Raw genomic sequence first — 18,021 nt, forward strand, 5'->3', positions numbered from 1 at the left:
TGTGGGGGGTGAGCACAGAGCTTCCCCGGGGTGTGGGGTGTGAACACGGAGCTTCCCCGGGGTGTGGGGGGTGTGTGGGTGTGAGCACAGAGCTTCCCCGGGGTGTCAGGGGGTGTGGGGTGTGAACACAGAGCTTCCCCGGGGTGTCGGGGGTGTGGGGGGTGAGCACAGAGCTTCCCCGGGGTGTGGGTGTGAACACGGAGCTTCCCCGGGGTGTGGGGGGTGTGTGGGGTGTGAGCACAGAGCTTCCCCGGGGGTGTGGGGTGTGAACACAGAGCTTCCCCGGGGTGTCAGGGGTGTGGGGTGTGAGCACAGAGCTTCCCCGGGGTGTGGGGTGTGAGCACAGAGCTTCCCCGGGGTGTGGGGGGTGTGAGCACGGAGCTTCCCGGGGTGTGGGGGTGTGGGGTGTGAGCACGGAGCTTCCACCGGGGGTGTGGGGTGTGGGGTGTGAGCACAGAGCTTCCCCGGGGTGTGGGGTGTGAACACAGAGCTTCCCGGGGTGTCAGGGGTGTGGGGTGTGAGCACAGAGCTTCCCCGGGGTGTGGGGTGTGAACACAGAGCTTCCCCGGGGTGTGGGGGTGTGGGGTGTGAGCACAGAGCTTCCCCGGGGTGTGGGGGTGTGGGGGTGTGAGCACAGAGCTTCCCGGGGTGTGGGGGTGTGGGGTGTGAGCACAGAGCTTCCTTCCCCGGGTGTGGGGGTGTGGGGTGTGAGCACAGAGCTTCCCCGGGGTTGTGGGGGTGTGGGGTGTGAGCACAGGAGCTTCCCCGGGGTGTGGGGGTGTGGGGTGTGAGCACAGAGCTTCCTTCCCCGGGGTGTGGGGGTGTGGGGTGTGAGCACAGAGCTTCCCCGGGGTGTGGGGGTGTGGGGTGTGAGCACAGAGCTTCCCCGGGGTGTGGGGTGTGGGGGTGGGGGGTATGAGCACAGAGCTTCCCCGGGGTGTGGGGTGTGAGCACAGAGCTTCCCCGGGGTGTGGGGGTGTGGGGTGTGAGCACAGAGCTTCCCCGGGGTGTGGGGTGTGGGGTGGGGGGTGTGAGCACAGAGCTTCCCCGGGGTGTGGGGGTGGGGGGTGTGAGCACAGAGCTTCCCCGGGGTGTGGGGGTGTGGGGTGTGAGCACAGAGCTTCCCCGGGGTGTGGGGGTGTGGGGTGTGAGCACAGAGCTTCCCCGGGGTGTGGGGGTGTGGGGTGTGAACACAGAGCTTCCCCGGGGTGTCGGGGGTGTGGGGGGTGAACACAGAGCTTCCCCGGGGTGTGGGTGTGAACACGGAGCTTCCCCGGGGTGTGGGGGGGTGTGGGGTGTGAGCACAGAGCTTCCCCGGGGGTGTGGGTGTGAACACGGAGCTTCCCCGGGGTGTGGGGGGGTGTGGGGTGTGAGCACAGAGCTTCCCCGGGGTGTCAGGGGTGTGGGGTGTGAACACAGAGCTTCCCGGGGTGTCGGGGGTGTGGGGGGTGAGCACAGAGCTTCCCCGGGGTGTGGGTGTGAACACGGAGCTTCCCCGGGGTGTGGGGGGTGTGGGTGTGAGCACAGAGCTTCCCCGGGGTGTGGGGTGTGAACACAGAGCTTCCCCGGGTGTCAGGGGTGTGGGGTGTGAGCACAGAGCTTCCCCGGGGTGTGGGTGTGAGCACAGAGCTTCCCCGGGGTGTGGGTGTGAGCACGGAGCTTCCCCGGGGTGTGGGGGTGTGGGGTGTGAGCACGGAGCTTCCCCGGGGGTGTGGGGGTGTGGGGTGTGAGCACAGAGCTTCCCCGGGGTGTGGGGTGTGAACACAGAGCTTCCCCGGGGTGTCAGGGGTGTGGGGTGTGAGCACAGAGCTTCCCCGGGGTGTGGGGTGTGAACACAGAGCTTCCCCGGGGTGTGGGGGTGTGGGGTGTGAGCACAGAGCTTCCCCGGGTGTGGGGGTGTGGGGTGTGAGCACAGAGCTTCCCCGGGGTGTGGGGGTGTGGGGTGTGAGCACAGAGCTTCCTTCCCCGGGGTGTGGGGGTGTGGGGTGTGAGCACAGAGCTTCCCCGGGGTGTGGGGGTGTGGGGTGTGAGCACAGAGCTTCCCCGGGGTGTGGGGGTGTGGGGTGTGAGCACAGAGCTTCCTTCCCGGGGTGTGGGGGTGTGGGGTGTGAGCACAGAGCTTCCCCGGGGTGTGGGGTGTGAGCACGGAGCTTCCCCGGGGTGTGGGGTGTGGGGTGTGAGCACGGAGCTTCCCGGGGTGTGGGGGTGGTGGGGTGTGAGCACAGAGCTTCCCCGGGGTGTGGGGTGTGAACACAGAGCTTCCCCGGGGTGTCAGGGGTGTGGGGTGTGAGCACAGAGCTTCCCCGGGGTGTGGGGTGTGAACACAGAGCTTCCCCGGGGTGTGGGGGTGTGGGGTGTGAGCACAGAGCTTCCCCGGGGTGTGGGGTGTGGGGTGTGAGCACAGAGCTTCCCCGGGGTGTGGGGGTGTGGGGTGTGAGCACAGAGCTTCCTTCCCGGGGTGTGGGGGTGTGGGGTGTGAGCACAGAGCTTCCCCGGGGTGTGGGGGGTGTGGGGTGTGAGCACAGAGCTTCCCCGGGGTGTGGGGTGTGAGCACAGAGCTTCCCCGGGGTGTGGGGGTGTGGGGTGTGAGCACAGAGCTTCCCCGGGGTGTGGGGTGTGGGGGTGTGGGGTGTGAGCACAGAGCTTCCCCGGGGTGTGGGGTGTGGGGGTGTGGGGTGTGTGAGCACGGAGCTTCCCCGGGGTGTGGGGTGTGGGGTGGTGAACACAGAGCTTCCCCGGGGTGTGGGGGTGTGGGGTGTGAACACGGAGCTTCCCCTGGCAACGCGCACGCTTCTATTCCAGTTAGACCATGTTAGGCCTGGGTGCACGCGCGTGACCCGCGTTAGGGCTTCCTGACAGTCGTGGGCGCTCCGTGGAGGGGGCTCCGGAGGGCGCGCCCGTGGGGCTGGGCTGGGCGGGGTGCGGCGGCGGTTCAGGGCCGCCCTGGGCGTCTCCTCCCGTGACGTCCTCCTCGCGGTGAGCGCCACGCGCTGCCCACGGCGCCCCGCCAGGCCCCGCCCCACGGCGCCCCGCCAGGCCCCGCCCCACGTCGCCTCGTCCAAGGCCCCGCCCCACGGCGCCCCGCCCCACGGCGCCCCGCCAGGCCCCGCCCCACGTCGCCTCGTCCAAGGCCCCGCCCCACGGCGCCACGCCAGGCCCCGCCCCACGGCGCCACGCCAGGCCCCGCCCCACGGCGCCTCGTCCAAGGCCCCGCCCCGCGGCGCCTCGTCCAAGGCCCCGCCCCACGGCGCCACGCCCCGCCCCACGGCGCCCAGCCAGGCCCCGCCCCACGGCGCCCCGCCAGGCCCCGCCCCACGGCGCCCCGCCAGGCCCCGCCCCATGGCGCCTCGTCCAAGGCCCCGCCCCACGACGCCACGCCAGGCCCCGCCCCATGGCGCCACGCCAGGCCCCGCCCCACGGCGCCACGCCAGGCCCCGCCCCACGGCGCCACGCCAGGCCCCGCCCCATGGCGCCTCGTCCAAGGCCCCGCCCCACGACGCCACGCCAGGCCCCGCCCCATGGCGCCACGCCAGGCCCCGCCCCACGGCGCCACGCCAGGCCCCGCCCCACGGCGCCACGCCAGGCCCCGCCCCACGTCGCCTCGTCCAAGGCCCCGCCCCACGCGCCACGCCAGGCCCCGCCCCACGCGCCCCGCCAGGCCCCGCCCCACGGCGCCTCGCCCAAGGCCCCGCCCATGCCCTGAGTTCAAGCCCCCGTGTCAGCACCGAGCTGACACAGAGCAAGTAGGAGGAGGATGCTGCGAAGAGCAGGCCCGGTCCCGCGTCCCCACCCCTCCCGCACGCGAGGAAGACGCCATCTCACGGGCTCAACACGTTTAATACCGCTGCTGCTACGTCATGCACACGCGGGAGGGAGCGGCTGGGGGCGGGGAGGGGAGGGGTCACCTAACGTGCTTGGGGGAGGGAGGGGCTGACGATCTGGGGGGGAGGGAGCCTGCCCCTGCTCCGTCTTCACTCCCGCACGTAAATCCTCGTGCACACCACGTCGTCGGCGCCGAATGTCTGCACGCGAGAGAGAGAGAGAGAGGAGAAGCGATGGTCACGCACACCTGTGCAACGCCGTTCAGACCCCGCCGCGTGGACGGCCCACCCCCCCCCGCCCCCCCCAAACACCCTTCCTTCCGGAAATTCAACTTCCTGCCAAGCCTGTCACCCCAGCTCCTCGAGAGGCTAAGACGGAAGGACTGCGGTGCGCGGCCAGCCGGGGTGGAAAAGCCCACGAGACTCCCGCGCGCGTCCCAGTGACCCAGGAAGAGGGCAGTGGAGCTACGGCTCACGCGGTGGAGCACCTGCCCTGCGCGAGCACAACCAGGCAACAGTGGCGGCTCCGGAGGTCAAGCCTCAGTACTGACGTGTGCGCGCACACACGCGCGCGCACACACAAGACATGCACGTGCTTTGCCCGTCCATCTTCAGTGTTGCACTATTCACAATAGCCATTATGACAACGGCCCAGATGCCTGGCCCAAAAAATGTGGCAGCCATGCACCGTGAACTTTACACGCACGCTGGAAAGGTGACACGGCATTTGCACGGGACAGCAGGGGAGGAGACTCCTGGGGAGGAGCCCCAAGGCGCCACGCCTACGTGCCCCACACCAACAAAACCACGGCCATCAAAATGAACTCCAGGAAATGGAAACGAGGGCTTTCCTTTGTTGCTGGTTTTTGTTGTCATCGTCATCGTGGTTGTTATTTGCCAGTCCTGGGCCTTGAACTCAGGGCCTGAGCACTGTCCCTGGCTTCGTTTTGCTCAAGGCTAGCACTCTGCCACTTGAGCCACAGCGCCGCTTCTGGCCGTTTTCTGTATATGTGGTGCTGGGGAATTGAACCCAGGGCTTCATGCATGCTAGGCGAGCACTCTACCACTAGGCCAGTTCCCAGCCCGGTGCTCTACTACTTGATCCCCAAAACCTCAGCTTCGGCTGTCTGGTGGTTCCTTGGATAAGCGACTCACGGACTCTGCTGCCTCCGCCGGCTTCCGCTATGACCCCACACCTCGGCCTCCGCAGTAGCGGGGGCACGAGCCGCTGCTCCCGGCTTTGCTTAGTATTTTCTACGTTGCTGGGATGCAATCCAGGGCCTCGCGCGCGCTGAGGAAACACTCTATTACTGAGCCGAGAGCCCAGCCTTGTTTCTCTTCTTAGACTTGAACTCAGGGTGTTGCACTTGCTCAGCTCGCTCGCTTGGCTGCTGCTCTCCCTCTTGAGCCACACCACCAGCCCAGTTTTTTTTTTTCTGATTGTTTAAGAAATAGAGTCGCAAAGACATTTCTGCCCAAGCCGCTTCAAATGGCCATCCTCCAGACCCCAGCCTCCTAAGCATCTGGGGTCACAGTCCTTGCTTAGAAATGGCCTTTCTCGGGCTGGGGATATAGCCTAGTGGCAAGAGTGCCTGCCTCGGATACACGAGGCCCTAGGTTCGATTCCCCAGCACCACATATACAGAAAACGGCCAGAAGCGGCGCTGTGGCTCAAGTGGCAGAGTGCTAGCCTTGAGCAAAAAGAAGCCAGGGACAGTGCTCAGGCCCTGAGTCCAAGGCCCAGGACTGGCCAAAAAAAAAAAAAAAGAAATGGCCTTTCTCAGCCTGCTCAAGAGAAACTGGCTAAAGAATATTCTAGAACAGGGTGAGGGAGCGGTCTCGGTTGTTAAAAGAAGACGGTCTGCGGTGGAGGGGAGCTTTCCTGCGGGAGCTGCGCATTTACTTCAATTGAGCTAGACGAGTTGGCTTCCGTCACCCGGCTGCAGGTGCATCGCGGCTCACCTGTGGAACGACCCCAGTGGCGGGGAAGGAGCCTCCCCGGCAAGCTCGTCCGCCCACACCAAGGCGGGCGTCCGACAGAACTGCGGCACGGGGGACGGCACGGGGCAATTGGGGGAGCCCTTCCAGAAGAATCTGCCTGTGGTTCTAGCAACTGGAGTTCCACTCGAGTGCCACATTCTCAGGTTCCCCTGCCTGCCCCTGCCCCCCGGGAGAAGCCTGGGCCTGCCTGCCCCTCGCCCTGCCTGCGGCCCTGGCAGACCCGCATGTCCAGCCGGCACTGCCCCCCAGCCCCCATTGCCCTGCCTGCGGCCCTGGCAGACCCCCGTGTCCAGCCGGCACTGCCCCCAGCCCCCCAGCCCCCCTCGCCCTGCCTGCGGCCCTGGCAGACCCGCGTGTCCAGCCGGCACTGCCCCCCCCAGCCCCCCAGCCCCCCTCGCCCTGCCTGCAGCCCTGGCAGACCCCCGTGTCCAGCCGGCACTGCCCCCCCCCCCAGCCCCCCTCGCCCTGCCTGCGGCCCTGGCAAATCCCCGCGTCTCATCCCTTACTGCCCCCCCAGCCCCCACGACTTCCCTGGAAACCACAATAGCCAGGTGGTAAACTGAGGCAGCTAACGCCGTGTGAAGGGATAAAGCAGGTCACAGCAAAGCAGGGGCGTTATCGAGCAGCAGAATAAACATGGAGCTCGGGGCTGAGAAGTCTTGGGGCAAGGCCTGAATTAAACCCCACACGTGATATGGGGGGACTGAGTTCAGGGCTACGGAAGGGAACGAGGTGGGGAGAGGCGGGGGAAGGGAAAGGAAAGGGAGAGCCGGGCACTGGGGGCTCCCATCTGTCATCCCAGCCACTCAGGAGGCTGACAGCAGAGGACCGCAGTTCAAAGCCAGCCAGAGCAGGAGAATCCACAAGACTCTTATCTGCAGTGAACCACACAACCCAGAGGTGGCGCTGTGGCTCAAGTGGCAGAGCGCCGGCCTTGAGCACAAAGAAGCCAGGGACGGCGCTCAGGCCCTGAGTTCAAACCCCATGGCTGACAAAAAAAAAGGAAATGAGGAGAGGGGAGAGGAAAGGAAGCCAAGGAAGAAGGGAGGGAGGGAGGGAGGGAGGGTGGGAGGGTGGGCCGGCCCACACAGGAATCTTTCTGCCCCCCTCCTCTGAGGTGGCTCCCTTGAGGTGGGGGGCTGTCTTAGGAGACATTAATAAAACGTCTGACGGAGAATAAAGGACACAAATTCCTCCTGACTCACAACAGCTCTTCCTTTTTCTAGTCTCTTGGGGGAAGGGGTGGGGAAGGCTGCAAAGAAAGTTCTGGAACACAAAGGGAGTGTGACAGGCTGTCTGCCTTCCCAGCCTTCCTTTGTTGCTCGGAGCGGAGCTGGAGGCAGTGAGCCACGGGACGGACGGGCTCCCCGCAGGGCCTGGGGTTGCGGGTGCACGGGGCGTCCTCGGGGAGCCCGGCCGGCGGGCCCCACGCCCACGGCCACGGCCGCCCCGCCAGCCAGCCGGGCTCACGGCCCCGCTGACCACGGTGTGGCCGGCTCGGGAGGGCCGCTGCCGCTTTGAACCCGGGGCCAGGGCGCCGACCCTGAGCCTTTCTTCTCTTTCTTTGTTTCCGCCACAGCTCCCCTTCAGACTTTCTGGTGGTTCACTGGAGACGGGAGTCTCACGGACTTTCCTGCCCAGGCTGGCTTTGAACCACGATCCTCAGGTCCCCAGGCTCCTGAGTAGCTGGGATGACAGGCGGGAGCCACTGGTGCCTGGCTTTTCTGCTTTTTGAAAAAGAATTTTGGCCAGTCCTGGGCCTTGAACTCAGGGCCTGAGCACCGTCCCTGGCTTCTTTTTGCTCAAGGCTAGCGCTCTGCCACCTGAGCCACAGCGCCACTTCTGGCCGTTTTCTGTATATGTGGTGCTGAGGAATCGAACCCAGGGCTTCGTGCATGCTAGGGGAGCATCTACCACTGAGCCGCACTCCCAGCCCGTTTGTATTTTTAACCCAAGGCAAGCGCCGTCCTCTGGATGAGCCTGGGGTGGGGGCTCACCCCGTCGGTCCCCCGCGGGGCTGGCGGGGAAGCTCCCGGTGGTCTCGGGGGGGGGGGGGGTCCTCACCAGGATGAGCTCGTCGTTGGCCAGCTCACGGGTCCAGTAGGTTTTGGGGCCGTCCCCCTCGAGAAGCGTCTGTGTGCAGCGGATCTTGTTCTCGTTCTCCCAGGTGGGCAGACTCTGCGGGCAGGAAGACGGTTCGCGACGTAGGGAGCAGGATAATGAATAATGAATAATGAGGCCTCAGAAGAGCCACATGGGGCCCCGTCAGCCGCACCCCCCCCCCCCCCCGCCTTCTCCACTCAACTAAATCAAATCCAAACGGTGGGGGGGCCCGCTGGGTTTTGTGGGTTATAAACATCGTGGTTTCTGCACCCAGGGACTTGCTGAGGCAGGAGAGATTTAGATGTGCTTTAGATTGCTATGAATTACATTCAGGGTAGGGGATGATTCATTTATAACGAGATGGACTCCCCCCTTTTTTTTTTCCGGCTAGTCCTGCCTAGAGCTTGAACTCAGGGCCCGGGCGCTGTCCCGGAGCCTCTTTGTGCTCAAGGCCAGCGCTCTACCCACTTGAGCCACAGCGCCGCTCCTGGATTTTCTTGGTTTATTGGGGATAAGAGTTCAGACTTTCCCGTCCAGCCTGGCTTCAAACCGCGATCCTCAGGTCGCAGCCTCCTGAGTAGCTGGGATGGCGGGTGTGAGCCGCCTGCAACGGGTAGGTAGCTGCTTCCCTTCAAGCAGTTTGGGTTTGAGTGTGTGCGCGCACGTGCGCGTGCACACGGGCGCACGCGTGTGTGCCAAGACCGAGACCTGAATCAGGGGCGTCCCTGGGCCTTTCGACGCCGGGCTGGCATTCTACCTCTGGAGCCACGCCTCTCCCTCCCGCTCTTGGTGAGCGCGTGGAGGGGGCGTGGGTCTCCCGCGCTTTTCCCAAGCGCGCCCCTCAGGCCCCAGCGTCCCGAGTGGCCGGGAGGGCACTGCGAGCCGCCGCGTCCCGGAAAGCAGCGCGGGTGTTGAAAGCCAGAACCTCAAAATGAACTGTGGGCCTTGTGGGCAGAGGTGGGAGGGGGGACGGGGGGGGAAGCAAACGAGGGGGTGACGTTGTTCAAAAGAGAAATGTGCTCAGTACCCAAATTCTGAACGGTAACCCCTCTGTACAACACCTTAATAATAATTACACACACACGCACCCCAAACCTCAGGACTACACACTTCTACAACAGTCAAGACACCATGTCTGTCGTGACAATTGTGACAAGCGTTCAGGAGCAAGCGCTTCCCTTTGTGTTCTCAGCAGAGGCGGCTCGCAGCCGACTGGGATAGGACCACTCGCTGCTGTCTCTCACACTAGGAGTGTCTCCGCTTTCTAGGCTCATACGTCCAGAAAAAGAAAATTTAAACCAAGTGAACTTGGTCAGGCACCAGGGGCCCCCGCCTGTCATCCCAGCAGCTCAGGAGGCTGAGATGGGAGGATAAAGGCTTGAGGTCACCCTGGGCACACAAATCCAAGAGACTCCTATCTCCAGTTCACCACCCCCTCACAAAACCCAAAGGACAAAACCCCGGAAGTGGAGGTGAGACTCAAGCGGTAGACATCAGCCTGGAGTGAAAAAGCCAGTGACAACACACGGACCTGAGTTCCAGCCCTGGTACAGGCATTAAAAATAATAACAATTAAGCCAACCCCAAGAGCCCGGGCAAGAAAGTCTGTGAGACTCTCATCTCCAATTTACTCCCCAAAATGCGGGAGGAGGAGCCCAAGTGGTCAGCTGTCAGCCTGGTGAGAAACAACACAAACACACCCCGGAGCTCAAGGCCCTGCGTTCAAGCCCCACTACTGGCGGGCACACACAGAGATCCCACACACTCAAGCCCGCACCCCCTTCCTCTCGCACACTCAGAAAGGGCTCTCGGCCCAGCTCCCTAGCCAGACCCGGGGCTGCGTTTGCTTTTGGGAAGATCTTGCCATTCCTTTAAGAAACCCAGCTGAGGAGGGGGGTGGGGGGAGCTGCCAAGGCCTTGGGGATGGATGGCAGAGCCTGGATTCTGAGCGGTTCCCAGGAGGCCCTGGCGCCCAAGGGGGGGGGGGGAGGAGCCGCAGCTGCACCTGTGCCCCGGGAATCTGCAGCCCCGGACGCTGCAGACCCCGCAGCCTCCTCGCGCTGTATGCAGGAAAGTAAGTACAAATCTATGCTGGGGGCACAGAGCCATCGGGCACCAAGGCACAGGTCAACACGGGGAGATGGGGTAGGGAGGGTGAGGGGCAGAACTTTCCCTCTCTCCCAGAGCGGCCGGGGTGCGAACCCTTCTTTGCAATGGAGGACCCCCCGTTCCCCGCCCCCACCCAGCACAAACTCCAGGGCCTCCCTCACCTTGCACTTGCGTCCGTCCACCGTCTCCTCCTCGAAGCCCTCTCCCACCTTGAAGTTGATCTCGGTGGTGCGCACCGTGGTGGACGTCTTGATATAGAACTGATCCCCGTCCTGGCGGATCTCCACGTGGGGCTTGGAGGCCGCGGCCACGGCCACCTTCCTCAGCATGGCGTTCACACCTGTGCAAGGAGAAAAGGGGGGTGAGCGCAGAGGCTCGGGGCGCAGGGCCTCATCGCCCCTCCACCTGCCCCCCCACCCACCCATCCAGCTCCCCAAATCAGCCACTCAGCCACCCCCACCCACCCATCCCCCATCCACCAACGCCCCCATCCACCACCTCCTCACCCATCCAGCCCCACCCATCCATCCACCCCCAAACCCCCATCCCCTCCCACCCATGCATCCACCTCCACCCATCCATCCCCCCAATCCCCTTCATTCACCACCTCCTCACCCATCCACCCCCACCCCCCACCCACCCCTCAAACTCACTCACCCATCCCCAAACCCCCCACCCACCCCCACCCCTCCATTCACCCCCACCCCCCGTGCACCCCCCCATCCACCCACCGCCCCGGGTCTTCCTCGGGCTTTAGGACGAAAGCGCCCGCCTCCCCTGCCGGCGCCCCGGGCTCCCCGGGCGAGGGCAGAGCCCGAGGGTGACGCCCCCGTGGAAGCCCGGCCGGGTCCGGGCTCGGGCTGACGGGGCGCCCCGGCCCCCGGCGCTGGGCGCGGGGAACCGTCTAGCACCTGCCAGGCGGGCGGGCGCCCCGTGCAGCGAGGGGCGCGCGGCCCCGCGCCCGGTCCCCCGCGGCCCCCCGGCCCCCGGCCCGCCGCTCTCCGGACCGAGGGGACGCGCGCACCCAGAGCCTTGAGAAGCTCGTCGAAATTCTCGCTGCTGCGCATCTTCCAGGTGCCGGCGAAGTTGGGCATGGTGGCGGCGGCGGGCGGCGGGCGGCGGGCGGCGGGCGGCGGGCGGCGGGCGGCGGGCGGCGGGCGGAGGGCGGAGGGCGCGGCCCGGCCGGCGGCGGAGCGGCTCACGCGGCGCGGCGCGGACGGCACTGACTGGCGCTCGGCGCCCGGCCGCGCGCGCCTGGAGACCCCGCCGGGGCGCCCCGCCCCCGCCAGGCCCCGCCCCCGCAGGCCACGCCCCGTCCACCCCCGCGCGCCCGGAGGCCCCGCCCCCGCCGGCCCCGCCCCCCGCCGGGCCCCTCGCGCCCGGAGGCCCCGCCCCCGCCCAATCCCCTCGCGCCAGGAGGCCCCGCCCCCGCCAGCCCCGCCCCCGCCCGGATCCTCTCACCTGGAGGCCCCGCCCCCCGCCGGTCCCCTCTCCCGGAGGCCCCGCCCCCTCCCGGCCCTCACGCCTGAGGCCCCGCCCCCTCCTGGCCCCGCCCCCGACAGGCCCCGCCCCAAACCCCCCCCCTCCTCCGCACACGCCGGAGGATTCCAGTTCGAAGCCCGGAGGCCTGTGAGACCCCTCCTCTGTGAAAGGCGTTGCCGCAGGGGTGAGCCTGAGCTCGGGCCCGGAGTGCGAGGCTCGGGGAGAGCACCGAGGCCCCGAGTTCGAGCCCGGGCGGGCGCCCACGGTGGGGGCTGGGGGAGGAGACGCCATCCTGCGCCCCGCGGTCCCCTCAGGGATGCCAGGCTGTGCTCCCCGCCTCCCGTGGGGCGGGGCCTCCAGGGTCCACCCTGATCCTCAAGTCCCAGCCTCCTGAGCAGCGGGGATGAGGGCGCCCAGCACCCCCCCACCCCGCTCGGCACGCCCCTGAGAAGAGCTCTGCTCCTCAGTCCCGGGTGTGGGGACAGAGCCCCCCAGGCATGGGGACAGAGCCCCCCAGGAGTGGGGACAGAGCTCCCCAGGAGTGGGGACAGAGCCCCCTCGAGGTGTGGGGACAGAGCCCCCAGGAGTGGGGACAGAGCCCCCCCGAGGTGTGGGGACAGAGCCCCCAGGTGTGGGGACAGAGCCCCCCCCAGGTGTGGGGACAGAACCCCCCCAGGAGTGGGGACAGAGCCCCCAGGTGTGGGGACAGAGCCCCCAGGAGTGGGGACAGAGCCCCCAGGAGTGTGGACAAACCCCCCCCCAGGTGTGGGGACAGAGCCCCCAGGAGTGGGGACAGAGCCTCCAGGAGTGGGGACAGAGCCCCCCCCGAGGTGTGGGGACAGAGCCCCCCCGAGGTGTGGGGACAGAGCCCCCCCAGGAGTGGGGACAGAGCCCCTAGGAGTCCTCGTCCGGTTTGCCGCCCGGGCCCCCGCTGGTCTCACGGAGCGGCTGGCTGGTGTCCTGTCCCTAACTGGTAGCTAGCAGGAGCCGGACGCTCCTCCTTCGAAGGGCCACTGTTTGGATGGAGCTGTCCTGAGGACTCAGGGATCCCGCTGCCCCGGGGGGCCCACGGCTGTGGATGTGGCCAAGTCGGCGTCCTGCTGAGGGTGGTTCAGGGACCCAGGCCCCCTCCAGGACCCCTTTGTTCTCTGCCTCCCCGGGCCTCTGACCCCTTCCCGGTGCTGCGCGTTTCTGCTGAGCTTCGGGCTTTGGGTCTGAGGCACGCCAGGGCCCCCCAGGTCCCCGGCTCGCCCGATTCAGGCTGGAAGAATGGGGGTCAGAGTTCAGCCCCCCAAAGCGAGGAGCTCTGAAGAGGGGCCCGGTTGGGGGTATCCAGGGTAGGACAATCTGGGAGTCAGCCTGACAGGACAATGGAGAGCCAATTCCCGGGGAAGAATGGCATCGACCCGCCCTGGCCCTGCCTGTAGGGTTTCCTTTAGGCTAAGGGAATGGAAGGAGCCCTGGACTCGGAGTCAGGGGGCCGGCAGCATCGGGCCTGAACCGGGGAAACTGAGACGCAAGACTCACGTGCCAGAGATGGAGCCGGCAGGGGAACCCCGTGAGGCTGACCCCAAATTTATGTTCTGATGGTTTGTCACATTGGTGGGGAGACCCCGGAGGGAGTTCAAAGTTCCAGCTCGCAGTGGGGCCGGGGTCAACCCCGCCGTCAGAGGCTCCTGGGAGATTCCCGGGGCCTGGGGTGGGTGTCGGGCTCCTTGACGATCCGCCCAAGGGCAAATCTGCCTACCACGAGGGCCGGAGCCACACACGGGCGGCTGGCCCTCAGCCCCTGCCTACCTGGGGGGTTCACAGCGGAAGGGCCACAGCGCCAGGTCACCTGGAGACACCTCGTTGCCATGGAAGAGGCTGAGCGTGTGCGTGCGTGTGCGTGTGTGCGCGTGCGTGCCAGTGTGCCGGCACTGGGGCTTGGACGTAGGACGTCCTGCTGGGCGTAGCTCTGCCACTCCAGGCTGGCGCTCTGCCCGTGAGCCACGCCTCCACGCCCGGCTCTGCGGGGCCACTGGAGGCGCCAGGGCCCTGGGGATCTCAGCCCCCCGAGGGGCGGCGGGGACGCGGAAGGGGGACAGGGAAGGGGGACGTGGGGGCCGGCTGGCTTGGAGATGGGGTGTTTCCAGAGGAGGCGCCGGTCGCTGCTCTCCGTGCTCTGGGCCCCAAACCGCAGAGCCGGGCCTCGGGGCGACCCGCACCCAGCCCCGCCTGCGCGAGGGCTTCCGTGAGGACGGCTTGGGGGTCCACGGCCCCTCGGCCCTCTGCTCCCCGTGGGGCGGCTGGAGGGCTGACCGGGCCCCGGCTGTCAGCGCGGAGGGGAGATGGATGGCGTATTGTTCCCGAGTGAAGGTCTGCACCCCCCGCGGGGGGGGGCTAATGACTGCGCGGCTGCCCGTCTCCACCGCCGTCCTTCATCCTTCATCGCGCCCCCCCCCCGCGCCCCGGGGAAGCCCCCCTCCCCCCCTCCCGGGCACACAGGCCGGGCCGGGAGTCAGGGTGGCTTTGAGAGCGGGCAGGACGCACGCACGCACGCCCCCCGTCCCCGCCGCCCCGGGCCGAGGTGGGAGGATCGGGGTGGAAGCCAGGCCCCGAGACTCCCCTCGAAAGGGCGCCGTGGCTCGGGGGGGCACCACGCCAGCCTGGAGCACGGACGCTCCCGGACGCCCAGCGCCCAGGGGTGGAGAACCACGCAGAGACCATGAGCTCACTTCTAGAAGCTTCCCTGCTCCTCCAGACCCCGGCCAGACCCTGGGGGAGTCCGCGGGGGCCAGCGAGGTTTCCACACTCCTGTCTTCCTGCCAGCGGCATGGGGGGGGTTGGGGGTCACCGAGGGCGCCTCCGGTCGGTGGGGGACCTGGTGGAGGCGTTTGTGCGGAGCAGGGAGCAGATGGCCGTCCTCCTTCCCCCCGGGCCTTTGTCTGCTCCTCGGAGCGGGGAGCCCAAGGCCCCCCGAAGACGCGTGGACACACTCGGGAAAGAGGGGGGGGCGGAGGCGGCACGCCAAGCCCATCTGAGGCTTCATTGGATCAATGCCACTTGGGGGGGGAGGTGGGGGGGGCGGGGCCCTGGGATTTGGCCAGCTTAGCGAGCTTTGATCTTTTCTGGTGCCCTGGGGGGGGGGGCAGGGCCTCTGACCAGGCGCATGCGGCCCCCCCCTCCCCTCCCCCCCCAAGCCAAGGCCTGCCCGGGGCTGGGGCGCAGCCGGCCTTTCCCGGGGACCACCTGCCCACGCTGGGGCAGGAAAGCCTCCGAGACCTCGCAGGGTCACTGGCTTTCCTGGGCCTCAGGTCGGCTTTGAACCGCGGTCCTCCCTGCTTCCCAGGCCTCTGGCTCTGTGCGTGCCACGTTTGAGCTGGGAAGGAATCGGCTGGTCCCCCGGCCTCTCCCGCAAGGACGCGGCTGGGCCTTGGGCTGCGGGCCGGGTCTGGTGGCTTCCCCGCGGCGGGGACGGGACCACCCAGGGCGGAAGGGGCCCCGCGCCTCCGTGGGGCCCGGGGACTGGACCAGAGGCCTTACGAGACTCCGAGCAGCTGGCCTGAGTCAGCGCTTGTCCTGGGCTTGAACTCGAGGCCGGGGCGCTGTCCCTGAGCTCTTTCACTCAAGGCTGGCGCTCTACCACTTGAGCCACCGCGCCACTTCCAGCTTTTCGGTGGTCCATTCGAGATCAGGGTCTCACAGACGTTCACGCCCAGGCTGCCCTCGAACCCAGACCTCAGCCTCCTGATTGCCGGGATGCCAGGCTCTGGGGGTGTCTTTACTGGGCCGGCTTCTGTGGGAGGTGGGGGTGTGCGGGGCGCGGGCCACAGGGCGTGGAGGGGGCCCTGGCGGGACGGACGGACGCCGGCCCAGGCGCTGCCTCGGCCTCGGGTGCCGGGCGGGGGGGGCCGGAGCTCTGCGGGGAGCCGTGGAGCCCAGAGCCGTGAATCATATTTACAAACACGGCTGCAGGCATTAAACATTCACAGCCTGCGGCGGCCCCGGCCCCCTCCCCCCCGCAGCCTCCTCCCCCCCCCCCCCCCCCCCCCGCAGCCTGCGCTCATCACCGTGATTCACTCCCCGGGAAATCACAGCCGCAACCCCGCACATCCGTCAACTCCCACCCGGGCTGCGCAGAACCGGAGCGAGCTCCGCCCTGGGAGGGGAGAGACGTGGAGAGACAGAGAGACAGAGACAGGGACAGAGAGACAGGGAGAGGGACAGAGACAGGGAGAGAGACAGAGACAGACACAGGGACAGGGAGAGAGACAGAGACAGAGAGACAGGGAGAGAAGGAGAGAGACAGAGACAGGAAGAGAGACAGACACAGCGACAGGGAGAGAGACAGAGAGACAGAGACAGGGAGAGAAGGAGAGAGACAGAGACACAGAGACACAGGGACAGGGGAGAGAGACAGACAGAGACAGGGAGAGAAGGAGAGAGACAGAGACAGGGACGGAGAGAGACAGAGACAGAAAGAAGGAGAGACAGAGGAGAGAAAGACAAAGAGACAGAGCAAGACAGTGCCAGAGAGAGAGGAGAGAGGAGAGACACAGAGACAGACACACAGGGGATGGGAGGGAGGGAGAGAGAGGGAAAGAAAGAGGGGAGGGAGGGAGAGGGAGAGACAGAGACAGAGGAAGAAAGAAGGAGAGAGACAGAGGGAAAGGAGAGAAAGGAGAGAGAGAAACAGAGGAGAGAGGAGAGGAGGGAGGAAGGGAGAGAAAGAGAGGGAAAGGGGGAGGGAGGGAGGAGGGAAGAAGGGAGGGAGGGGAGAGAGAGAGGAGAGAGGCTGGGGGGGTTGAATCCCCATCTTTGTGCCGCCTCCTGACCTGAGGGGGGGCGGGGCGGAGCCCCCAGGTGGGGCCGTGGGGTTCGCCAGCTGTCTCATTGATTGGAGGCTGGGAGTGATGGGTGGACATCTGGAGCGCGGGGCCGGAAGGGGCCTGGGGCTCTGCCCACCCCGTGCCCCACATCCGTCCATCTCCATTAAAGAGAGCCAGGGGAGGGGGCGGGGCTCCCCGCGAAGCCATTCATCCACAGGACGGGCCGCGCAGGGCCGCGTCTCCTTCAAAGGCTGTGTGTGGCATCTTGAGGGGCGATCGATGGGGCGCAGCTGACCCCCGGCCCCCCAGGGCCACATCCAGGCAGCAGGTGGACCTGCAATGCGGTCAGAGCCGCAGTGGGACCGCCGGAGCCCCCTCCCCCTCCCCCGCTCCTTCATCATCAAGTGCCTTGCCCCGAGCCTGGCCCTGCTGGCCATTAATTTGCCATTTCTTTCTTTTTGCCCTGAGAGGAAAGCTGGAAGAGCGGCTGTGTTTTCTGAGGAATTATAGCTGGCCATTTCCCCAGCAGTGCAGCCCCAGCCTCCCAGCCCTCCCACAAATCACACTGTGCAAGCTGAGCTGGTGGTTTGCAAGATCCAGGCATCCGCCCATCCATGCGTCCATCCATCCATCCATCCGCCCATCCATCCATCCGCCCATCCATCCACCCATCCATCCATCCATCTGCCCATCCATGCATCCATCCATCCGCCCATCCATGCGTCCATCCATCCATCTGCCCATCCATCCGCCCATCCATGCGTCCATCTATCCATCCACCCATCCATGCGTCCATCCGTCCATCCATGTGTCCATCCACCCATCCACACACCCACCCATCCATGCATTGATCCGTCCATCCATGCGTCCATCCATCCATCCATCCGCCCATCCATCCATCCGCCCATCCATCCACCCATCCATGCGTCCATCCATCCATCCATCTGCCCATCCATGCATCCATCCATCCGCCCATCCATGCGTCCATCCATCCATCTGCCCATCCATCCGCCCATCCATGCGTCCATCTATCCATCCACCCATCCATGCGTCCATCCGTCCATCCATGTGTCCATCCACCCATCCACACACCCACCCATCCATGCATTGATCCGTCCATCCATGCGTCCATCCACCCATTCGCCCATCCACCCACCCACCCATCCATCAACCTCCCCACCTATCCATCCATCTATCCATCCATCTATCCATCCATCCCCCCATCCATCCATCCACCCACCCACCCATCCATCCATCTACCCACCCATCCATCCACCCATCCACCCACTCATCCATCCACCCACCCATCCATCCACCCACCCATCCATCCACCCACCCATCCATCCATCCACCCACCCATCCACCCACCCACCCATCCACCCATCCACCCATTCATCCACCCTCCCATCCATCCATCCATCCCAGGAATCTTCATGGAGAGTCTTTCCAGTCCCTGGTTCTCCCTGTGCACCGGGAGATGGAGGCAGACGAAATGGAGGCTGAGTCTACAGAGGGTTCACAGGTGGTGGGAAGGCAGGTGGATGTACCTCCCGTGCAGATTCCAACTCCCACCCCCCAAAAAAGGGGAGTGATGAGAGAACAGGGTGGAAAGTGTGGGGACTCCAGATATCCAGCCGTGCAGTCTTAGGCCAGTGCCTCAGCCTCTCTGAGCTTTAGGTACCACATCTGAAGAC

The 18,021-nt window shown here is 66.3% G+C and overlaps 1 protein-coding gene across 1 annotated transcript; it reads right to left on the minus strand.

Annotated features, from left to right (window-relative positions):
- Positions 1-3,946: 3,946 nt before the first annotated feature.
- Positions 3,947-11,158, minus strand: LOC125338664 (cellular retinoic acid-binding protein 1). Its single transcript, XM_048329590.1, has 4 exons — positions 11,059-11,158; positions 10,196-10,374; positions 7,887-8,000; positions 3,947-4,022 (listed from the first exon to the last, which is right to left on the minus strand). Exons 1-4 carry the CDS (start codon positions 11,126-11,128, stop codon positions 3,972-3,974), a joined length of 414 nt encoding a protein of 137 aa, XP_048185547.1. The 5' UTR covers positions 11,129-11,158; the 3' UTR covers positions 3,947-3,971.
- Between the last annotated feature and the right edge of the window lie 6,863 nt (positions 11,159-18,021).

This window comes from Perognathus longimembris, chromosome 20 (assembly GCF_023159225.1).
Source record: "Perognathus longimembris pacificus isolate PPM17 chromosome 20, ASM2315922v1, whole genome shotgun sequence".
In the NCBI taxonomy this organism is placed as follows: Eukaryota; Metazoa; Chordata; class Mammalia; order Rodentia; family Heteromyidae; genus Perognathus; species Perognathus longimembris.